The sequence below is a fragment of the Eurosta solidaginis genome, chromosome 5 (assembly GCF_040869045.1).
Source record: "Eurosta solidaginis isolate ZX-2024a chromosome 5, ASM4086904v1, whole genome shotgun sequence".
Classification (NCBI taxonomy): domain Eukaryota; kingdom Metazoa; phylum Arthropoda; class Insecta; order Diptera; family Tephritidae; genus Eurosta; species Eurosta solidaginis.
The window spans coordinates 1,808,017-1,825,036 of record NC_090323.1 but is presented as its reverse complement, the minus strand read 5'-3'; the positions used below and the strand labels follow the sequence as shown (position 1 = coordinate 1,825,036).

General features: G+C 35.6%; 3 protein-coding genes across 4 annotated transcripts; all 3 read right to left on the bottom strand.

The window, feature by feature from the left end:
* Window positions 1-1,562: 1,562 nt before the first annotated feature.
* Window positions 1,563-3,226, bottom strand: LOC137251804 (peritrophin-44). 2 transcript variants are annotated; one of them, XM_067786670.1, is made up of 3 exons: window positions 3,073-3,226; window positions 1,882-2,985; window positions 1,563-1,777 (listed from the first exon to the last, which is right to left on the bottom strand). In XM_067786670.1, exons 1-2 carry the CDS (start codon window positions 3,080-3,082, stop codon window positions 1,931-1,933), a joined length of 1,065 nt encoding a protein of 354 aa, XP_067642771.1. In that variant the 5' UTR covers window positions 3,083-3,226; the 3' UTR covers window positions 1,563-1,777; window positions 1,882-1,930. The 2 variants fall into 2 exon arrangements, with proteins under 2 accessions (XP_067642771.1, XP_067642772.1); XM_067786671.1 differs by lacking the exon at window positions 1,563-1,777 and having other exon boundaries at window positions 1,821-2,985; window positions 3,073-3,218.
* Window positions 3,227-6,757: 3,531 nt separating this feature from the next.
* Window positions 6,758-7,996, bottom strand: LOC137252477 (peritrophin-48-like). Its single transcript, XM_067788233.1, has 2 exons — window positions 7,938-7,996; window positions 6,758-7,806 (listed from the first exon to the last, which is right to left on the bottom strand). The coding sequence occupies exons 1-2, from the start codon at window positions 7,945-7,947 to the stop codon at window positions 6,764-6,766; spliced, it is 1,053 nt and encodes a 350-aa protein (XP_067644334.1). The 5' UTR covers window positions 7,948-7,996; the 3' UTR covers window positions 6,758-6,763.
* A 6,589-nt stretch (window positions 7,997-14,585) lies between these two features.
* Window positions 14,586-16,874, bottom strand: LOC137233784 (peritrophin-44). Its single transcript, XM_067757145.1, has 2 exons — window positions 16,737-16,874; window positions 14,586-15,928 (listed from the first exon to the last, which is right to left on the bottom strand). The coding sequence occupies exons 1-2, from the start codon at window positions 16,741-16,743 to the stop codon at window positions 14,886-14,888; spliced, it is 1,050 nt and encodes a 349-aa protein (XP_067613246.1). The 5' UTR covers window positions 16,744-16,874; the 3' UTR covers window positions 14,586-14,885.
* Window positions 16,875-17,020: the final 146 nt, after the last annotated feature.

Here is a 17,020-nt window from a genome sequence, read left to right as displayed (position 1 = left end):
CGACAAAACGAATGAACCCAATTTAGTTATTCTTGATATCAATGATTTCTTTCCAGATTCCTAAATAAACTTGCGAGTCGCTTTTTCGATTTGCCCTGACTGCGATAAGAAATAATTGAGAGCGTGCTAAAAAGATTTGGGAGGGATCTATGACAGGATGCTGGCCCTAGGGCCAACACATTCCTAAGGCAGTCGGGTAATATAAAATGCTAGAACCGGAGCGTGCCAGATTCATATCCGACAAAGGACTGCCGACATCTACAACAGTCTTCTAACCTACGGGGACTGTTTTTGCGACTACACCAATATTAACAACAACAAAGCCAACAATGTACCATATTTCTATCAAAAGTTCAACAAGTAATGACTAATAATATTTTTTTTGTAATTTCGTAGAAACAAAAAAATGATAAACACAAATGAATATGGCACCAAAATTTAAAAGATAAGAAGTTGGAAATTAAAATTCGGTACAGTTATGAATTAATTATTATTTCCTCTTTGAACGTGATAAAAATTCAATTAAACTTATCATAACAAGCTTAAGTCGCAAATTATGGCATTTTTGGCGTTTTTAAGTGCATTTCGGAATGTAAGTAGTTACACACTAGGCGAACTGCAATTTTAAGTAGAATTTATTTATAAAAAAATTCACGTGAAAAGTACGATTTCTCATCAGATTGATACTCGCCGTTGGCACAACGCAAAATTTATTATACCTTGTAGAGAACTTTATTATCGAATATTGCAAGTGCCATCTTCTCTTCAGCAGAAAAATAATTCCTCGGTATATATCAGGACCGATGTGATAATAAGGAGATTGTCGAGGGCAGACTTTACTTCGCAATTGCATACTCAGCCAAAGGAAACAGTAGTTGCCAAAAGTTGTTTCTATGTCATTTATTACTCTTGTTCTCAACCGTTTTCCGTACTCCCTTTGCTCGTTTACATTGTTCTTGCGGATTGCTCTCAGAAAGCAGATATGGGGCGATAGTGGAGAGCTCATCAGCTGTCTATTGTATAAGCACATTACACGTTCTTAGGTAGACAAAGGCCGTGAGCAGAAGATGGGCATATTTCGATACGCGACGAAACCAATCATGCCCTCGAATAATAGAACATAAAAAAACGTAAGCTGTTCTTCACAAGAGACTGAATTTTTGTACGTGGCATATCTCAATTGCAGTGCAAAATCCAGGACATGGAATTCGAATATTTACTAATTTTTATTGGACTTAATCCAATGTTTCTACTTACTGCAGCACTTCTTGGTTCATAAGGAAATATATTGAAGCCTCTCCACTGAATATGAATACTTTTCTGTGACGCGAGGTTCCGCTTGTTTGTTCAACGGCAGTAACACTCCTCAAAGGTTTTATGTAGTAATTGATTGCTTACCCGAGTAACTAAGTTGAAAAACTCTATGGCCGCCCTCGAATTTCCATTCTTTATGCCAAAGACACTGGATTAAACTGAAGGTAAGGCCTCTTTTAACAAATAAAAAAGATAGCAAACGGAACCTTTCGATAATTCAAAATCCTTATATAAACTATATTTTTTTTTGTATTTTCATCGATTTTCCTCTGAGAGCTTTATTATGATTTTTAATCACAACATTTAGCCGTTAAAACACAAATGCTTCCCGACTCTCGACCTACTGCTGCACTTATAATTATGGAAGTCGCTATTTGTTATGAGTCACCAGCAGAAATTGCTTAAAGTTGTAGCAGATTTGGGGTGAAGCATAGGCTGTTATTATTCATTTGAATTGCTTAGTCTGTAGAAAATTTCCCATGCACAAAAAAAGAAAATTTTAAAAATATTTTGTTACCGACTTATGGTATATTTGCACTTAGAAAAAGGCATCAAATATTTACTTACATACATAAGTCAGTGATCCTTTTTTTTTAGCTAAAATAATAAAAAGAACTTAGGCCGCACAAGCTATGTAACTAATTTTGTGTGGTGTACAACCCTGAGTACGCTCATCGAAGAAATAGTCCGATTCACATTTGCCAGTATTGATTGTGACACCGTTCTTACAACGCGCATAAGCCCCGCAATCACCCGCAACATTGACATACTTATTATCCATGCCCTCACAACGATCCAAGTTGCACTTGACATTCAAACGATCGCGACACGACCAAGTATTACTATCGAAGAAGTAGCCGTTTTGACATTTTAGATGTGTCGGCTTGCGATCAGGCTTGCCGTCGTCTTCTTTCGCGCATATGTAATATCCACTGCAGGATGCCTCATCAGCAATATAGCCGACACGGATATTTCCTTCTGTGCCACAGACTTCCAACTCGGGTTGCAATTCTGGTGCTAAGGGATGACAAACTGCCGCTTTTCGGGGTACACACTTCAAGGTTGTATGATTGAATGCCTGACCATCTGCGCATTGCAATGAATCGAGTTTGCCGCCATTGGTACATTGATGATATTTGGTACAATCGGTTATATCTGCAAAGATCGTGCCAGTAGCTATAGAATTGCAGATAGGATCTGCTGATATATTTTCGGATTTTTTCGGGCACTTATATTCTTTCGGATAAACGCAAGCTGATTTACTAGGATGAAATAATAATCCTTTGGGACAACTTGAACGTGTCTCCTCACCATTCGCGCAAAAGACAAAGCCATTGCAATTTTCTGGATCTGCCAAGAAGGCGCCATCTTTTGCCGTGGCGCAACGATTTTCTGGTTTAGTTTGTGTACTTTCAAAGGGGCATGAAACATTCTCAATAGAATCGCAGCGATTTGAGTCCTTATTAAAATATAGACCATAAGCACAGAAACCTTCGTCGTAGTCCTGAGCGTCGGGTGATGTGGGACATTGTAGCCAATTGTTGCAAGAATTTGGGCGTAGAATAAATATGCCGGCTGGCATGCGGCTACAAATATCACGCACAGACAAGTATTCGCTCTCTGCGTTTACCCAAGCAACGACAGTGGTGGCTAATAAAATACGGATCGTTGCTAAACAAAAATTAAAATATATGAAAAATATACAAAAAAAAAAAAAAACAAACAAAAAAATTTATAATCAAGTTTTAGGGGGCTTACTCTTGTCCATGATTGAATTTAAATCCTCGAAGGTGCTCGATGTACTACGATTCGCTTTTTCGCCAGTGAGGTTATTGTACCGCTATTGCTTCTACGTAGTGTCAAAAGTGATGTTCCAATGATGTCTATTTTGGTGGTTCGAGCCTCTTAAATATGCAAAAACTTGCAGGGTTTATCGCTCATTCAAATCTACGTATTTTACATTGTCCCAATACAATTTACCTTTGATAATGAAACAGAAGTACAAAAGCAATCAAACTTTGTGTGTTACGAGGCAGAAGCTAACAATTTTGATAATATATTGCCACCGTTAGAGTGGCAAGAACAAGTTGAAGGTCTTTGAGATTGATTCATTGTCAGTGAATATTCCTTAAATAGCTACACAACGGCGATATTGCGACTATATCTTATACAACATCAGCGACATATCAAATATGTATGTATGTGTAATTGTTTACAAGTTAATTACTATTTAGGCACGAAACATTTTTTACAAGCGTTTCATCAATCTTTTTAGCCAAATTAGTGCGCTGGTGCGTTTAAGTTGTAAGTGTAAGGTGGTAAGTTTAGGCTGGAGAAGGTGGAAAACAGTAAGCTGTTAGATCACCTCGGATAGAAATATCTTCTCAGACAACCAGAGAGCAATAAAAGTGTTCGTCTCATGGAGCGACAACACAAGTTCTAAAATCTTCTCATTAGAAGATTTTTTTTTTTGGAGGGGGAGGGACGGGGGGATTTCAGTTACTCCCGCACCTCACCAATTACGAGAATTTCTCTTATTTTAATGTATATATATATGTTTGTTTTTGTTTCAATATATGGTGTGCCGCCATGTGTTTTTCGTTATCCCTGTACGTCCCGTTATTTTTGTTCCGTTAGTTCGCGCTATTCCAACTTTTGTTTAGCAGTTATATTCTGTAACACCATTTTAATTCACAATACTTCCTGTTGGGAGTGTTAACCTTTCCCTAAATCCAGTTTAAGGAAGCATTACACGTCTCAACTCCGCCAATTCGCCAGAAGGATGTTCAGGTGTCATCCTCTAGGTCCATTTTAGTTTTCGGCTCAACCAAATCAAGCCCGAGAATATTTTGGTTAAGCCGAGTCGAGTAAAGTCTTTGGAAGGATTATGTATTGAGGACTTAGATTGTAATAAATTGTCAGGAAAGAGTCCTTGTAATAATGAGTCACTAAATGAACTAAATAGAATGAGAAATAATGGGCAATTAAATAAAGACTAAAAACTTGAAAATAAAATAATATAAAAAACCTTTTAGTTAAACGGCTTTATTGAAAACAATACTTACATGAAGTAATAATAATACTAAAAGCTAGAAAAACTAGTAATCACACTCCTCATCAATCTAAGGCGTTGATCAGACAATTAAATAAAAGCGTTGGACGCTTTAAATTTCTATTGATAGTCATATATAAGACCAACTGAACCTTAATCAGGTTATGCTACGCCTCACTTTTTAGAAATTTCACGCGCCTAACGCTTTTATTTAATTGTCTGAGCAACGCTCTAGATTGATGAGGAGCGTGATTACTAGTACCTAGGACCTACCTAATTATTTTCTAGCTTCTAGTATTATTATTACTTCATGTAAGTATTGTTTTCAATAAAACCATTTAACTTAAACATTTTTTTTAAATTGTTTTATTATAACTAGAAAAGGTGTTGATTCTCATTGCATGAGTACTTTGTCACGGCACTGACAATAACTTTGACGTGCTGAATCCGAATCTGCTGACCTGCTCCGCACGTACAACGGCAATATTTCCATTAAACAGCATTGACTAAAATCATTCATGGTTATAAATTTGAAGCAAAACCTGGAAGCTTTTGTGCTATGTATACGACGTTTGTCTTGTCTATGCAGTTTTGAAACTTAATTATTTTCAGCTGCCCGATACTCAACACGAGTATCCTTTCTCTACTTTGAATTCGATGTCAAAAAAATACAAAGTTAAGTATACTATAATTTGATCTAGAGCACTTTGTCGTCAATGAATTGAATAATTTTTTCAATTCTTTTACAACCAAATCGCATTTAAATTTTTCTAAAAACTTGACATTTGATCTGTAAAGCTGATAACATTATTTATTTATCAAGATCACTTTTGTTTCTGTTTTGCTCTGAAGAATAGGCACAGATACAAATTCACATTTTGAATATAAAAAAATTTTCATATGAAAATGCAAAGAAAAAGCATTTCCATATGAAGCCAAGGCACTTCAGTATGATATTCAAAGTTACACTAACAAATGGCACGCAACAATTTTTGAAAAATATTGTACCACTGAGAAAACTTTTAATCCAAAATTTATTAATTAATTTGAAAAAAATTTTTTTTTTTATTTAATAAAGTTTGAGTGCACATATAATTTTGTATGCGTATGATTTGCACTTTAATATAAACATTTTGAACAGCTCTGATCAAGATTAAGTATAAAGCCTTTACAAGCTGGGATGAATGCCCTTAAATGACTTAAACTGCCTCGAAATTATATTCAAATGAATAAATTTGTGATTATAAAATCTACGAAGCCAGTACAATTGAGTAAATTTTACTGAATTGATATTTATAATATAAAATCAGTTTTTAAGAAGTTTTTAATAAAAAAAAAATTTAGTTTTAATTATAAATAAATTAACTGTACAGTTAACAGCTAAGGTATAGACCAACACATCGATAAAAAATTTAGATACTAGGGGGACTCATTTAACCTTATAAATGCCTTATAAAGTGTGTAAAGGTATAAATTTATATAGTGCGTAAACGAACTGTCAAATTTTGTATGAAAAATCACTTACACAATTTGTATAAATTTACGCGCACATTTCATGGTGTAAACGCGATAAACTCAAAGGAATGCAACCTTGCAAACATAATTGCCGGTCCTTTTCATCACAAATCTCCGACATCAGCAAGTCATTGAAAAGAATTTCTTAGTAAAGATGTTTTAGTTTTGATTTTTCACTTAATCTTGGCATTTTTTAATTTGTATAGCAATTAAAATTTTTTTTGGCAATAATACAGCTGATGGAAAATTAAGTTTATCAAGAATATTACTAAGTGCGTTCATATAACAGCGTATGTAAATGGATATAATTTTACACCTTATAAATTTATATGCTTTAACGAGTCCCCCTACTATTGGAAACGTATAAGAGTAAACGGTTGAGCAACAGTAAAAGTAAGAGAAAATATGATAGGTTAACTTGATTTGCTGATGGAATTGATTGTCAAATAACTGGGTGGTACCAGCATCAACATTCATGCTGTATAACGGTAGCCTATTTGTAGGAAAGTAATGTCTGTTGTTAACCTATTCAGTTGTGAAATTATTTTTAGGATTTTTTTCTAAACGCATGATAAAAAAAGTGTATTTGCTACGTCATTGTTGATTAGAAGACAGTAATTATTATTATTTTTTTAAATGCGATAAGATTCTTCAAGTATGTTTTTGCCAATTGAATGTGCTTGAATTGGGTTTTTCTTCGCAAATATTAATGAGCTCTACGCTATCTATGAAGAGCAATCTTCGAACACTGCTCCCTATAATTAATTAATTTCTGCTTTTCCATACACAAGAAAGTTAATACATACAGTGGCAGTTTTTGTTAAAAATTATTTTTATTTTATTGAAAGTTATTGCATAATTGTTTGTAGTGCCTTTCATAATTTAAGACTTACAAGCAACATAGCTAATATTTTGCTGAGAGCAAATCTGCAAGCGTTCGTCAAAATTAAAGCCCTCACCACATTTGCCTCTTTTAATGGTAACACCATTTTTGCAATGCGCATAAGCCGTACAATCACCTGCCACATTTACATACCCATTCTCTATGCCTTCACAACGATCTAAATAACATTGGACTCTCAAACGATCACGACATGACCAAGTATTTATATCGAAGAAATGCTCATTTTGACATTTGAGATGCAACGGTTTGCGATCCGGTCTTCCATTAGCTCTTTTGTTGCATATATAATAATGACTACACGATTTCTCATCAGCAATATATCCGATATGAACATTATCTGCGTTGCCACATACGTCTGATTCCGGTTCTAGTTCTGGTGCTAATGGATGACAGATCGCAGACTTTTGTGTTACGCACTTTGAACTAACATAATCAAATGATTGACCTTCAGCACACTCCAACTTTACAAGTTGTTGGTCTTTATTGCATTTGTAGTATTTTGTGCAATCCTTAGTATCTGCCAAGATCTTATTTTTGGGTATAGCTTTGCAAATTGGGTTGGCATTAGCGGGAAACGTCTTCAATTCGCATTCATATTGTTTAGCATAAACGCATGCTACTTTTGTTGGATGATAGATTAAGTTATTGGGACAAGTCGCATTTATTTCCTTTCCATTTTGACAATATATATAACTTTTGCAGTTAGTGGGATGAGGAAGGAAGCTGCCAGTTTTTTTGGAAGCGCATCTATTTTTCACAATATTTGATTCGTACGGACAGTTGACATTCTCAATGCTTTCACATCGTCCAGTATCCTTATTGAAATATAAACCATAAACACATGACCCATCATCATAGTCAGCAGCTCCAAATGCAGTTGGACAACGCACCCATTGTTCGCATGTGTTGGGACGTAGAATGGTGGTGCCTGGCGCCACAAATCGGCATATCTCTTCAATATTTGGTTCGCTTTCATCGGCGCTTACGGCGGTGATAATGTAAACTGCCAAAATACTTAGTGCTGTTTAAAATTAAGAACGAATTTATTTGTTTAAAGAAAGCGTACAATTTAATGCGTTCTCATAATGTTTTCTCCGTTCTTCAAAAAACCTTAGCTAAATGGAGAATCATAGCAAACACATACATACATACGTTTATTCATATTTTTAGTGCTCCAGAGTTTCCTGTAATAATATTTATTGCAATAATGCTTTAATTCATTAACTGAAATGCTTTACAATTTTACGTTCATCTTAAATACTCATAAATTTATATATAAATATTAGGGTGTGTTATATTTAGCAAGAGTCCAATAAATGGATGTTTGACAGGAGAAGCTAAAAATGTTCAGTTTCCACATTCTTTGCAAGCAGATATGGCATTTTAAAAGTGAAATTACCCCCTCTTTTTTTCTTGGTTTTTCAACAGGGTAGAAAATTGATGTATGTTTATTGCATAGATTTTCCGTCATCTCTTGTCAAATTTGGTTTCGGCGTTGCGCCATTTTCAGTGTAATTTTTCGTTCTCCGAACAACATGACATAACTCCGTTGTTACTAATACTACCAGCACTTCAGGGAAAGCCCTTCATTTTCACCTTTTTTCGAATTGCTCTCTGTACTGGATTTTCAATGTCAATATATTTGAAATAAGTATGTTGCACCTCAACGTTTCGAGAAAGTGTAGTTTAAAATTAGTATCAAGAAGGTAGAAAAGGTTATGCAAAGAACAAGAATTGGTATAGAAAACAATTTCAAAACTCAAATAAGCACCAACCCAAGGGCAATAGTAAAAAAATCGTACATAAAAAAATTTTAAAAAGGAAACGTTGGAAATATTTTTTTAAATATTTTTATTTTTGAAGAGTACGGAAAAAAATTTGGTGTGTAAATATTTATAAAAAACAATTATTTCTTCAAACTGGCTCTAGGTCAATAAATTAAACAAGTTGTTGTTGTTTTTGTTCCAATATATTACGATCTCCAACGGAGATCGTCATCGGGGACTACAATAATAAATAAATAAACACTTTATTTTACACAATTTATCACAGGCAAATTTATATATATGTATGTATAAACACCTAACATCTGAACTCATGTATGTATGTTTGCAGTAATGCTAATATGTTTATACATACATATATATAAATTTGCCTGTGATAAATTGTGTAAAATAAAGTGTTTATTTATTTATTATTGTAGTCCCCGATGACGATCTCCGTTGGAGATCGTAATATATTGGAACAAAAACAACAACAACTTGTTTAATTTATTGACCTAGAGCCAGTTTGAAGAAATAATTGTTAAATTTAAAGGTCGCCAAAAATCAAAATTTATTTATAAAAAAGTTACCTCAAGGAAGAAATTTGATATTTTAAAACCCCTTGTCATTGGAATCATTTGCCCTTCGGTTAACAGTTTTTGATCTGTGATATTTTATTTATTTGTATTAAAACCGATAACAGACAGAAATCGGCCGACAGCTAAAGATATTGCAGTACAATCAGATATAAAAGATAATAATCAAACTCACGCAGAGGGTTAGTAAAAAAAATTTGTAAATTTTTTAGCATTAAAGCGCTTATTGAACTAAAGTTTTCATACAAACGACAAATTCTTTATTATCTCATTATCCAAATTGAAATCAGAAATGCCAATTATTTTTCAGAAAAAATAGATACGAAATTTGAAATTGAATTGCTTATTTCTGAAATCCAATTGACACATTACGAAATTAAATTAACTATTCCGTAAAAAACTTTGACTTTTTGAACCCCGTTTCCCATTTCTGAATTCATATTAACACATTCTGAAATCCAACTAGTTGCTTTTAAATCTAAATGACAATTTCTGAAATCCAGCTACCTATTCTGAAATATAATTGCCTTCTGCTGATTACAATTATGAAAATGTGTATTCGGTTTTGTTCGGTGTTTTGGATTTTAAATATTTTTTTTTTTGTAAAAAAGCGTAATATTTTTTTGGGGCTACAGACAGATATTCGTTAATGACGCAAGTGGTCCAGTATAAAATTGAAAAACTAATTACTTCACTTAGCGAAATTCAGATTCCATTAAGTTTATGCGTGAAACTGGTATAACGGTGCAATTCAAATTGCGCACATATTAAAATTTATGTAATAAATTCAACTAATAAAATATATAGAACATTTATAAATATCAGACTTGATATGAATATAGGATTGAATAAAAATTCTGGAAATGGAAGTCCCTAATGTACAAATTACTTAAATTTGTAAAAAAATTTTTATAAGATCATAGAATATGGCTGTTAAAATGAGCTATAGCAAAAGACAACCAGTAAAAGCGGAAATTAATTCCCAAAAGAGTTTGTACGTTATTTTTTTTATTTCTGTTATTGAAAGTTAATTATGAAGAGCGAGAGGATTTGATAAGGCCAACTATCTATCTAATGTTTTCTTAGGCTGAAACCAAAGCAGCCATTTATGCCAAACACAATGAAGTCAAAGCGTCTCAGTAAGTGACGAAGTAAACATATTGCGTGTGTTAAATAAAGGAAGAGTTTAGCTCAGCTGTATCCTTCACGTCCCTACTTAGTTGTTTGTACCCATGATGCTTTGTACTCACTTGAGCCCCAAATACACGCACCTAACCCATGCGCCAATATATTAAACATTTTATGTCAGATTTGCCATATCGGCATTAAGAAACTAAGTGATAAGATACATACTGTCGTTACACGAAGTGGTTATACAAGCATAATTCTTTGCTCCCAAGTAAGGATCACTCTACAGCGCGGAAGCCTGCATATATTAGATTATTGTGATAAGTGAATCGAATGCGCTCAAATTTTACTTATAAGATAAAGTTTGACCGTATATTGAGTTCGGGTTCGGTTTCCGAACAGTTCTACCTTAAATGTTATGTTCTTGTTCGATTAAGATTCGTATAGAATATTTGCCGAAGTTATCAGAAAAAGTTATGATTTTGTTCGTAAAAGTCATGTTATTCGAATGGACGAAGACGCACCGGGAAAGAAAGTATTTTCAACGGCACCGACATTTGCAAACAGAGGAAGAGAGAGACCTCCAGTGTATTGGGAGAGCAGGTGGAGGAAGATTTGAGCTCCTTTGGCGCTGCCGACTTGTGTCAGTTATCATGAATCTTGGATAGCTGGTGTGAGTTGTTATGGATCGGCCAAACCACTTGGGGGTTAAGCGCTAATTTATGATGATATCGTATCCCAAAGTTTCAATAACTTCTCATGGGCGAAACTGCATTATTTTTTTAATCAACCAACTAAAAATTATATAAAAATATAAAATTTGAATTTGCATAAATAAAGCTAGCAAAATTTATCGAGAAATTCTTTGACAAAAGGAATTTTTCAACCCCGGGAAATACCAAACGACGTTCTGGTAAACGATGTCCAGACATTGCTCAGATTATGATGCAAAGCAGTTAAAGTGTCCAGTGAAGATGAATGACAGGTACAATCGTTGATAACGGAATTTATGTTCCCCCACCCGACTATGACAGAGTAAAAAGAGAAATATCTACCTTAAAAAAAATGAAGCCGAGTGCGCTGATGGATTGCCTAAGGAGCTAGTCAAATACGAGGCGAAGAGCATGGTGTATGTAACAACTTCTATGCAGAATATGGCTGGACGAGTAAATTTCTGACTATTGGAACTTTAATGTCCTGTACCCAATTAACAAGAAAGGCGATCTTGATAAAGCACACAAGGTCCTGTCTATATGCCGTGTTTGAATTTTATTTAACGGCAAAACTTACATGACAGTAGAAAACGACGTTGAGTAACATCGCCAGCTCAGTCAAAACTACCAAGGACTTCTTGGAGCTGTTTGATCCAGAAAAGCCAGAAAAGTACGAGGAGGCTTTGAGCCTAATCCACACTAAGTCGATAAATACCCTTACGGGGCGGCGTTCAGAATTTAAGTTCCGTGCAAAGTAAATAAGGCTCGGCCAAATAACGTCGAGCAACACTTCAGACAGCGCGACACCCAGTCGTTCGATTTCGTTAATTTAATGCAGAAGAAGATAATTATAGCAGCAGAATAACTCTTTCCAATAAGTGCTCTCCTAAAATTCTCTCTCGACAAACAAAAATTGAAGTCTACAATTCACTTAATATAGGCGTAATGATTATCTGTATGAGCTTTACGCAGATATGAAGATAGTGAAGCGAATCATGTTATTTGATCGGACAAAGACCATCGGCTAGGAAAGCATTTCAATCGACACTGCAATATGGAAGCAGAGGAAGGGTCATATCTAAACTTAGTTGGGAGAGGCAGGTGGAAAAAGACTTGGCCTCCCTTGATGCTGGGATAACTCTTGTGACTTGTTACTAAACGGCCAAATTCGTTTGTGCGGTTAAGCGCCAACCTCTTGCAGGAGTAACTAGAAAACAGACTACTAAGGAAGGACTAGTTGTTGTTGTTGTTGTAGCGATAAGGTTTCTCTCCGAAGGCTTTGGGGAGTGTTATCGATGTGATGGACTTTTGCCGGATACAGGTCCGGTACGCTCCAGTAACACAGCACCATTAAGGTGCCTGCCCGACCATCTCGGGAACGATTTACATATATGGCCACATTAAACCTTCAGGCCATATCTCGCTCCCCACCCCCGAGTTCTATGAGGAGCTTGGGGTCGCCATAGCCTAGTCTGTTAGTGAAACGGGATTCGCCGCTCGAAGGTGAGGTTGACAATTGGGTTGGAGAAGCTATATATTGCGCTACACAACCCCTTGAATTCCAAGGAAGGACGAGTCACTTTACGTCACGTAAATATGTCTGAGTTGATTCGCGATAAGTAAGAGTTAAACCTGTTACAGTATCCAGAGCGAAACTAGCCAAAGTAACTGGTCCTTCCTTTGGCTAGTTTCGCTCTGGATACTGTAACAGGTTTAACTCTTACTTATCGCGAATCGACTCTGACATATTTAGGTGATGTATGACCTGCTTCTGATGTGTCCACACATGACACCAACCACACATGACAGCCTCCAACAGCAGAATCCCTATGGTCTACCCTTGTTGAAAATGCAAGCTTCTTCCGATTCCCGTTATAGGATTTTGATAAAAATTTGTGAGTAGTTGCACCTATTGAATGGCACGAAGCAATGTTTACACAATAACAACAACATGCAATTACTGCCGTTTGCTGTCAACATTAACATAATCGGTCTGAACAGCGGCGCTATAAGGTTTGCTTGATGAATTCGATAGTGAATAAGGATAAAACGAAATATCTGCATTTATCAAGCAACTAGTTAGCACATTTGTGTATTGGAAGATTAAAGCGCTTCCTCTATCTGGAAACCAGTATTTACTCAATCAAAAAACACAGCGGTGAATTATTCTTACGAATAAATGCCGTTCTAGTGTTATTAGTTTCTCTGCCTTCTGATAGGTACTGGGGTACTGATTCTGTCCCGTATAAACGCACGCCTGTTTTAGACTTTTCACACCCACATACAAACATTTTACAATACATTTTCTTTTTTTGTTTGGACATTTACAATACAATTAGGCAATTAAAACAAGTAAGACGCGACTGTCTTCGGCTGTGCCGAAGACTTCATACCTTTCATGAATGGGACTGAACAATAATCTTATCCCGTTCGTAATCTCCAAATAATCGGACGTATAAGATAAGAAATAAATAGTGAACAGATGTACATACCTAAACGATTTTTAACATAAATATAAAATAAAAAATGGCAAAAAAGCCCCTTATCTGAACGATCGGTTGTATGGGATATATATTATATATAGCTCCGATCGAAATGAGTTTTACAGGAAATCTTCTATTATATATTAGAATATATATCGCCAAATTTCACGTTTTTATATTGGAAACTAAGGGAGAAATAGCTAAAAATCTTTCTATCTGAACGATCGGTTGTATGGGATATATATGTTATAGTGGTCCGATCCTACCGGATCCGACAGATGTCTAATACAATACAAAAATACATTCTTGTGCGAAATTTCATTGAGATATCTCAAAATTTGAGGGAGTAGTTTGCGTTCAAACAGACAGACGGACGGACAGACGGACATGGCTATATCAACTCAGTTCGCCGCCCTGCTCAATTCGGTATACTTAATGGTGAGTCTATCTTATATATTTCTCAACGTTACAAACATCGGACCAAAGTTAATATACCATTTCATGTTCATGAAAGGTATAAAAAGTCTGAGCGCTATACCGTGGGTTCAGACAGAATGGGGAGCACCTTCAACGACATGTGCATGAAGGTCACCCATTTCCTCTTTAGGCTTAGCAAATATCAGGTACCGAACTCTGGGCGGTTTCGTGCTGTCCGATCTAAGAGTAGTATGAAAATGCTCTATAAATGACATCAAAAGGTTTATTGAACTAACAACATGGCTCGAGTAAAATCAAGCTCATTGCACAGTAGGTTAATATACATGATAACTAATTGGTGCTAGGAGAACGTGTATCAAAATGGCGCTAATGGCGCTACCGGGGCTTGGTCTCACCGGCTGTGCAGCGCAGCAACCAACCAACTATAACGTGGGTCCATAGCAACAAAGTAAAAATTGTTTGAATGTATGCGTACGCACAGTGAACGTGCGTTTATTTTTATGAATACGCATCCCTGTGTGTGGTAGTAGATTGAGTTGATCGTTACGAGGGAAGGCAGATGTTGTGATTTGTCTTTAATGAGGAATAACAGCTTTAACGATGCTTACAAGTTTATCCCGTACCAACGGTCTAAAGATATATTTAAAATAGTTCTAATAATAAATTATGTATATGTATGTATGTATGAGAGAGAGGGAATCTTTTTTATTTTAAATAATTATAGGCATCAGAAATGATTTTCTGTCAAATCTTGCTTTAACCTATGTATGTACATGTTTTTTTCGTAGATAAATTGTTTTATAATTTACAAGTGTTCCATCAGCAATCATTTCTTTTGTGCAACGCAACAAAATTCGAGCGATCTTAATCAGATACAATATAAATTATCATATGCATACATACGCACATACATACATATGAATGTTTCAGATTTCACAACGTATGAAATATTTATTTATTTTATAATTGTTAGTTAAACTTAAGCTGCAGCACAAATTGGATAATTTGGCGGCTTTTCAACGCAACCTTGATTGACTTCATCAAAATATGGAAAATTAGCGGGACATTCGTAACTGGTAGCACTTTGTTGATTATTGTTACATACATAATAGCGTTTGCAATTTGTGTTAGGCACAGTCATGAACGGCAAATTAATATTCCCACAACGATTTTTAGTACAAGCAAACGAGTACGGCGTAACGCATTGCTTTGTATTGGCATCAAATTGGGTGGCAAACGGACAACTACGCCACGTTCCTGTGCCAGTTGCACTCGAACATGAATAATAACCATAACAAGTATTTCCATCGGCGAAATATTGAGTACCGCCCGTTTCGGTATTATATATTTTACATTCATCGGCATTCGGTGGATATGTTGATGGCGAACTCTCACTTGGTGTATTACCTGCGACGCATGGATTACTTGGTTGACAGTTACCCGTTAAAGTGTTGAAATAATAACTGTTACTACAAGCTTGTGCCGTACCAGATCCATCCAAACAACGTATGAATTGCCCACAAATTTTTGGTGAACCAACAAAAGCATTATTCGGTACCAAACGACAAACCGAATCGATGGGGCACGCATAATCATATTCACATTGTTCATCTTTGGGATTGTAGAGTTGATTTGATGGACAAGGGTTGCACTCGACGATCTTTTGTTTATTGCAATAGCAATATTCATTACAGTTATTTGGTACAGCAACAAAGCCCATATCTGGTAGATTAGCGCATATATCTGCTGCTGTTGTGCCACATTGTACATTGGACGCATAATTGCAAATACCTTTCGAGGAATCATAGAGAAAGCCCTTGCCACATTTGCCTGTGACTTTAAGGCTGCCACCAGAGCAGTAACCCCATGCCTGACAGTCGTCGGGATTTGCAATATAACCTTGGGGATAGTAAAGGCAAGTTTGATTCATTGTGTAAATTGCTTCAACTACGCCATTATTCACAGTCAATAGCACGACTAGAGCTGGCAACAACTTCGCCATACTCGTGAGCTTAATACAATCTGTGAAAATAAATAAGAATATTTTTTTGAATTCGTTTAAGCTACTTTTTTTATGTTGTTGGATCCAACAGTTTGTTAATTTTTCACAAATAAATAAATATGAATGCGTTTTTGGGCTGAATAAACACAAAGCTGCCCGAAAAGTGCCTTTGGTAGAGATGAAAGTGCTGTTATACCAGCCAGTATGTTTAGTTTTCTTCAGTTTTTCTATAATAATAAATAAAAAAAAAAATAAAAATAAATGCAAGGCGTGATAGCCTCCGAAAATATTTTAGGCCAAACTTCTCTTCCAATTTGCGTCGTGTTCCTTTGATTTGTGCTACAAATCGGCATGACGGAACCTGCAAGGCAAATGAGTTTTCACTGAAAACCTTTTCACAGCGGAAAAACAACCGGAGTGGTGCCAAATTACTGCCGAGGGACGACCCGGCTTGAAAATACTTTTTTCTAATTAAAAAAAAACTTTTGTTTTTTTTTAAGTATTTGATGTTGCTTTGCGCGCGAATTGAACCCGGGATTTTCGCTGTGGCAGGCGTGGCACACTACCACCATACCACGGTGGCCGCTATCTAAACATTCGTCTAAAAGCCCATTAAATTTTCTTATTTCCATCTAAAAAAATTACTATTTTTTTTAAGTCCCAGCGAATATGAATTTATGTTTTCAGTGTCAGCTTCAAACTTTTTTTTTGATTAACGTGAACTGCGTCAGTAAGTTGCTGCGTTTCAATTACTGAATGTTGGCCCAAAAATATCCTTATTGCACATAATCTATTTTACACTTCTTTGAATGTGATTGTTTCCATTACCTTTCATATTTGAGCTAATGAGTATGCGTTAATCCTTTGCACCGTTGTGTTTTGTGCGAGATGACTACCAACGGCCAATTCACAACTATTTTTGCCTATATTCGAAATATGTCGACACATTTATAGGTTCCAAAATTGTTCGCACTCTAACTTTGGCATACGATGCTTTAATTTAATTTTTACCATGTTTCTTGCCGATAAGCCAATCGAATACTTCCAACGTCGAAAATAAATTAATATTCTTCTTTTGCTGTTTCCAATATATCTCATTTCCTTTGCTTGTC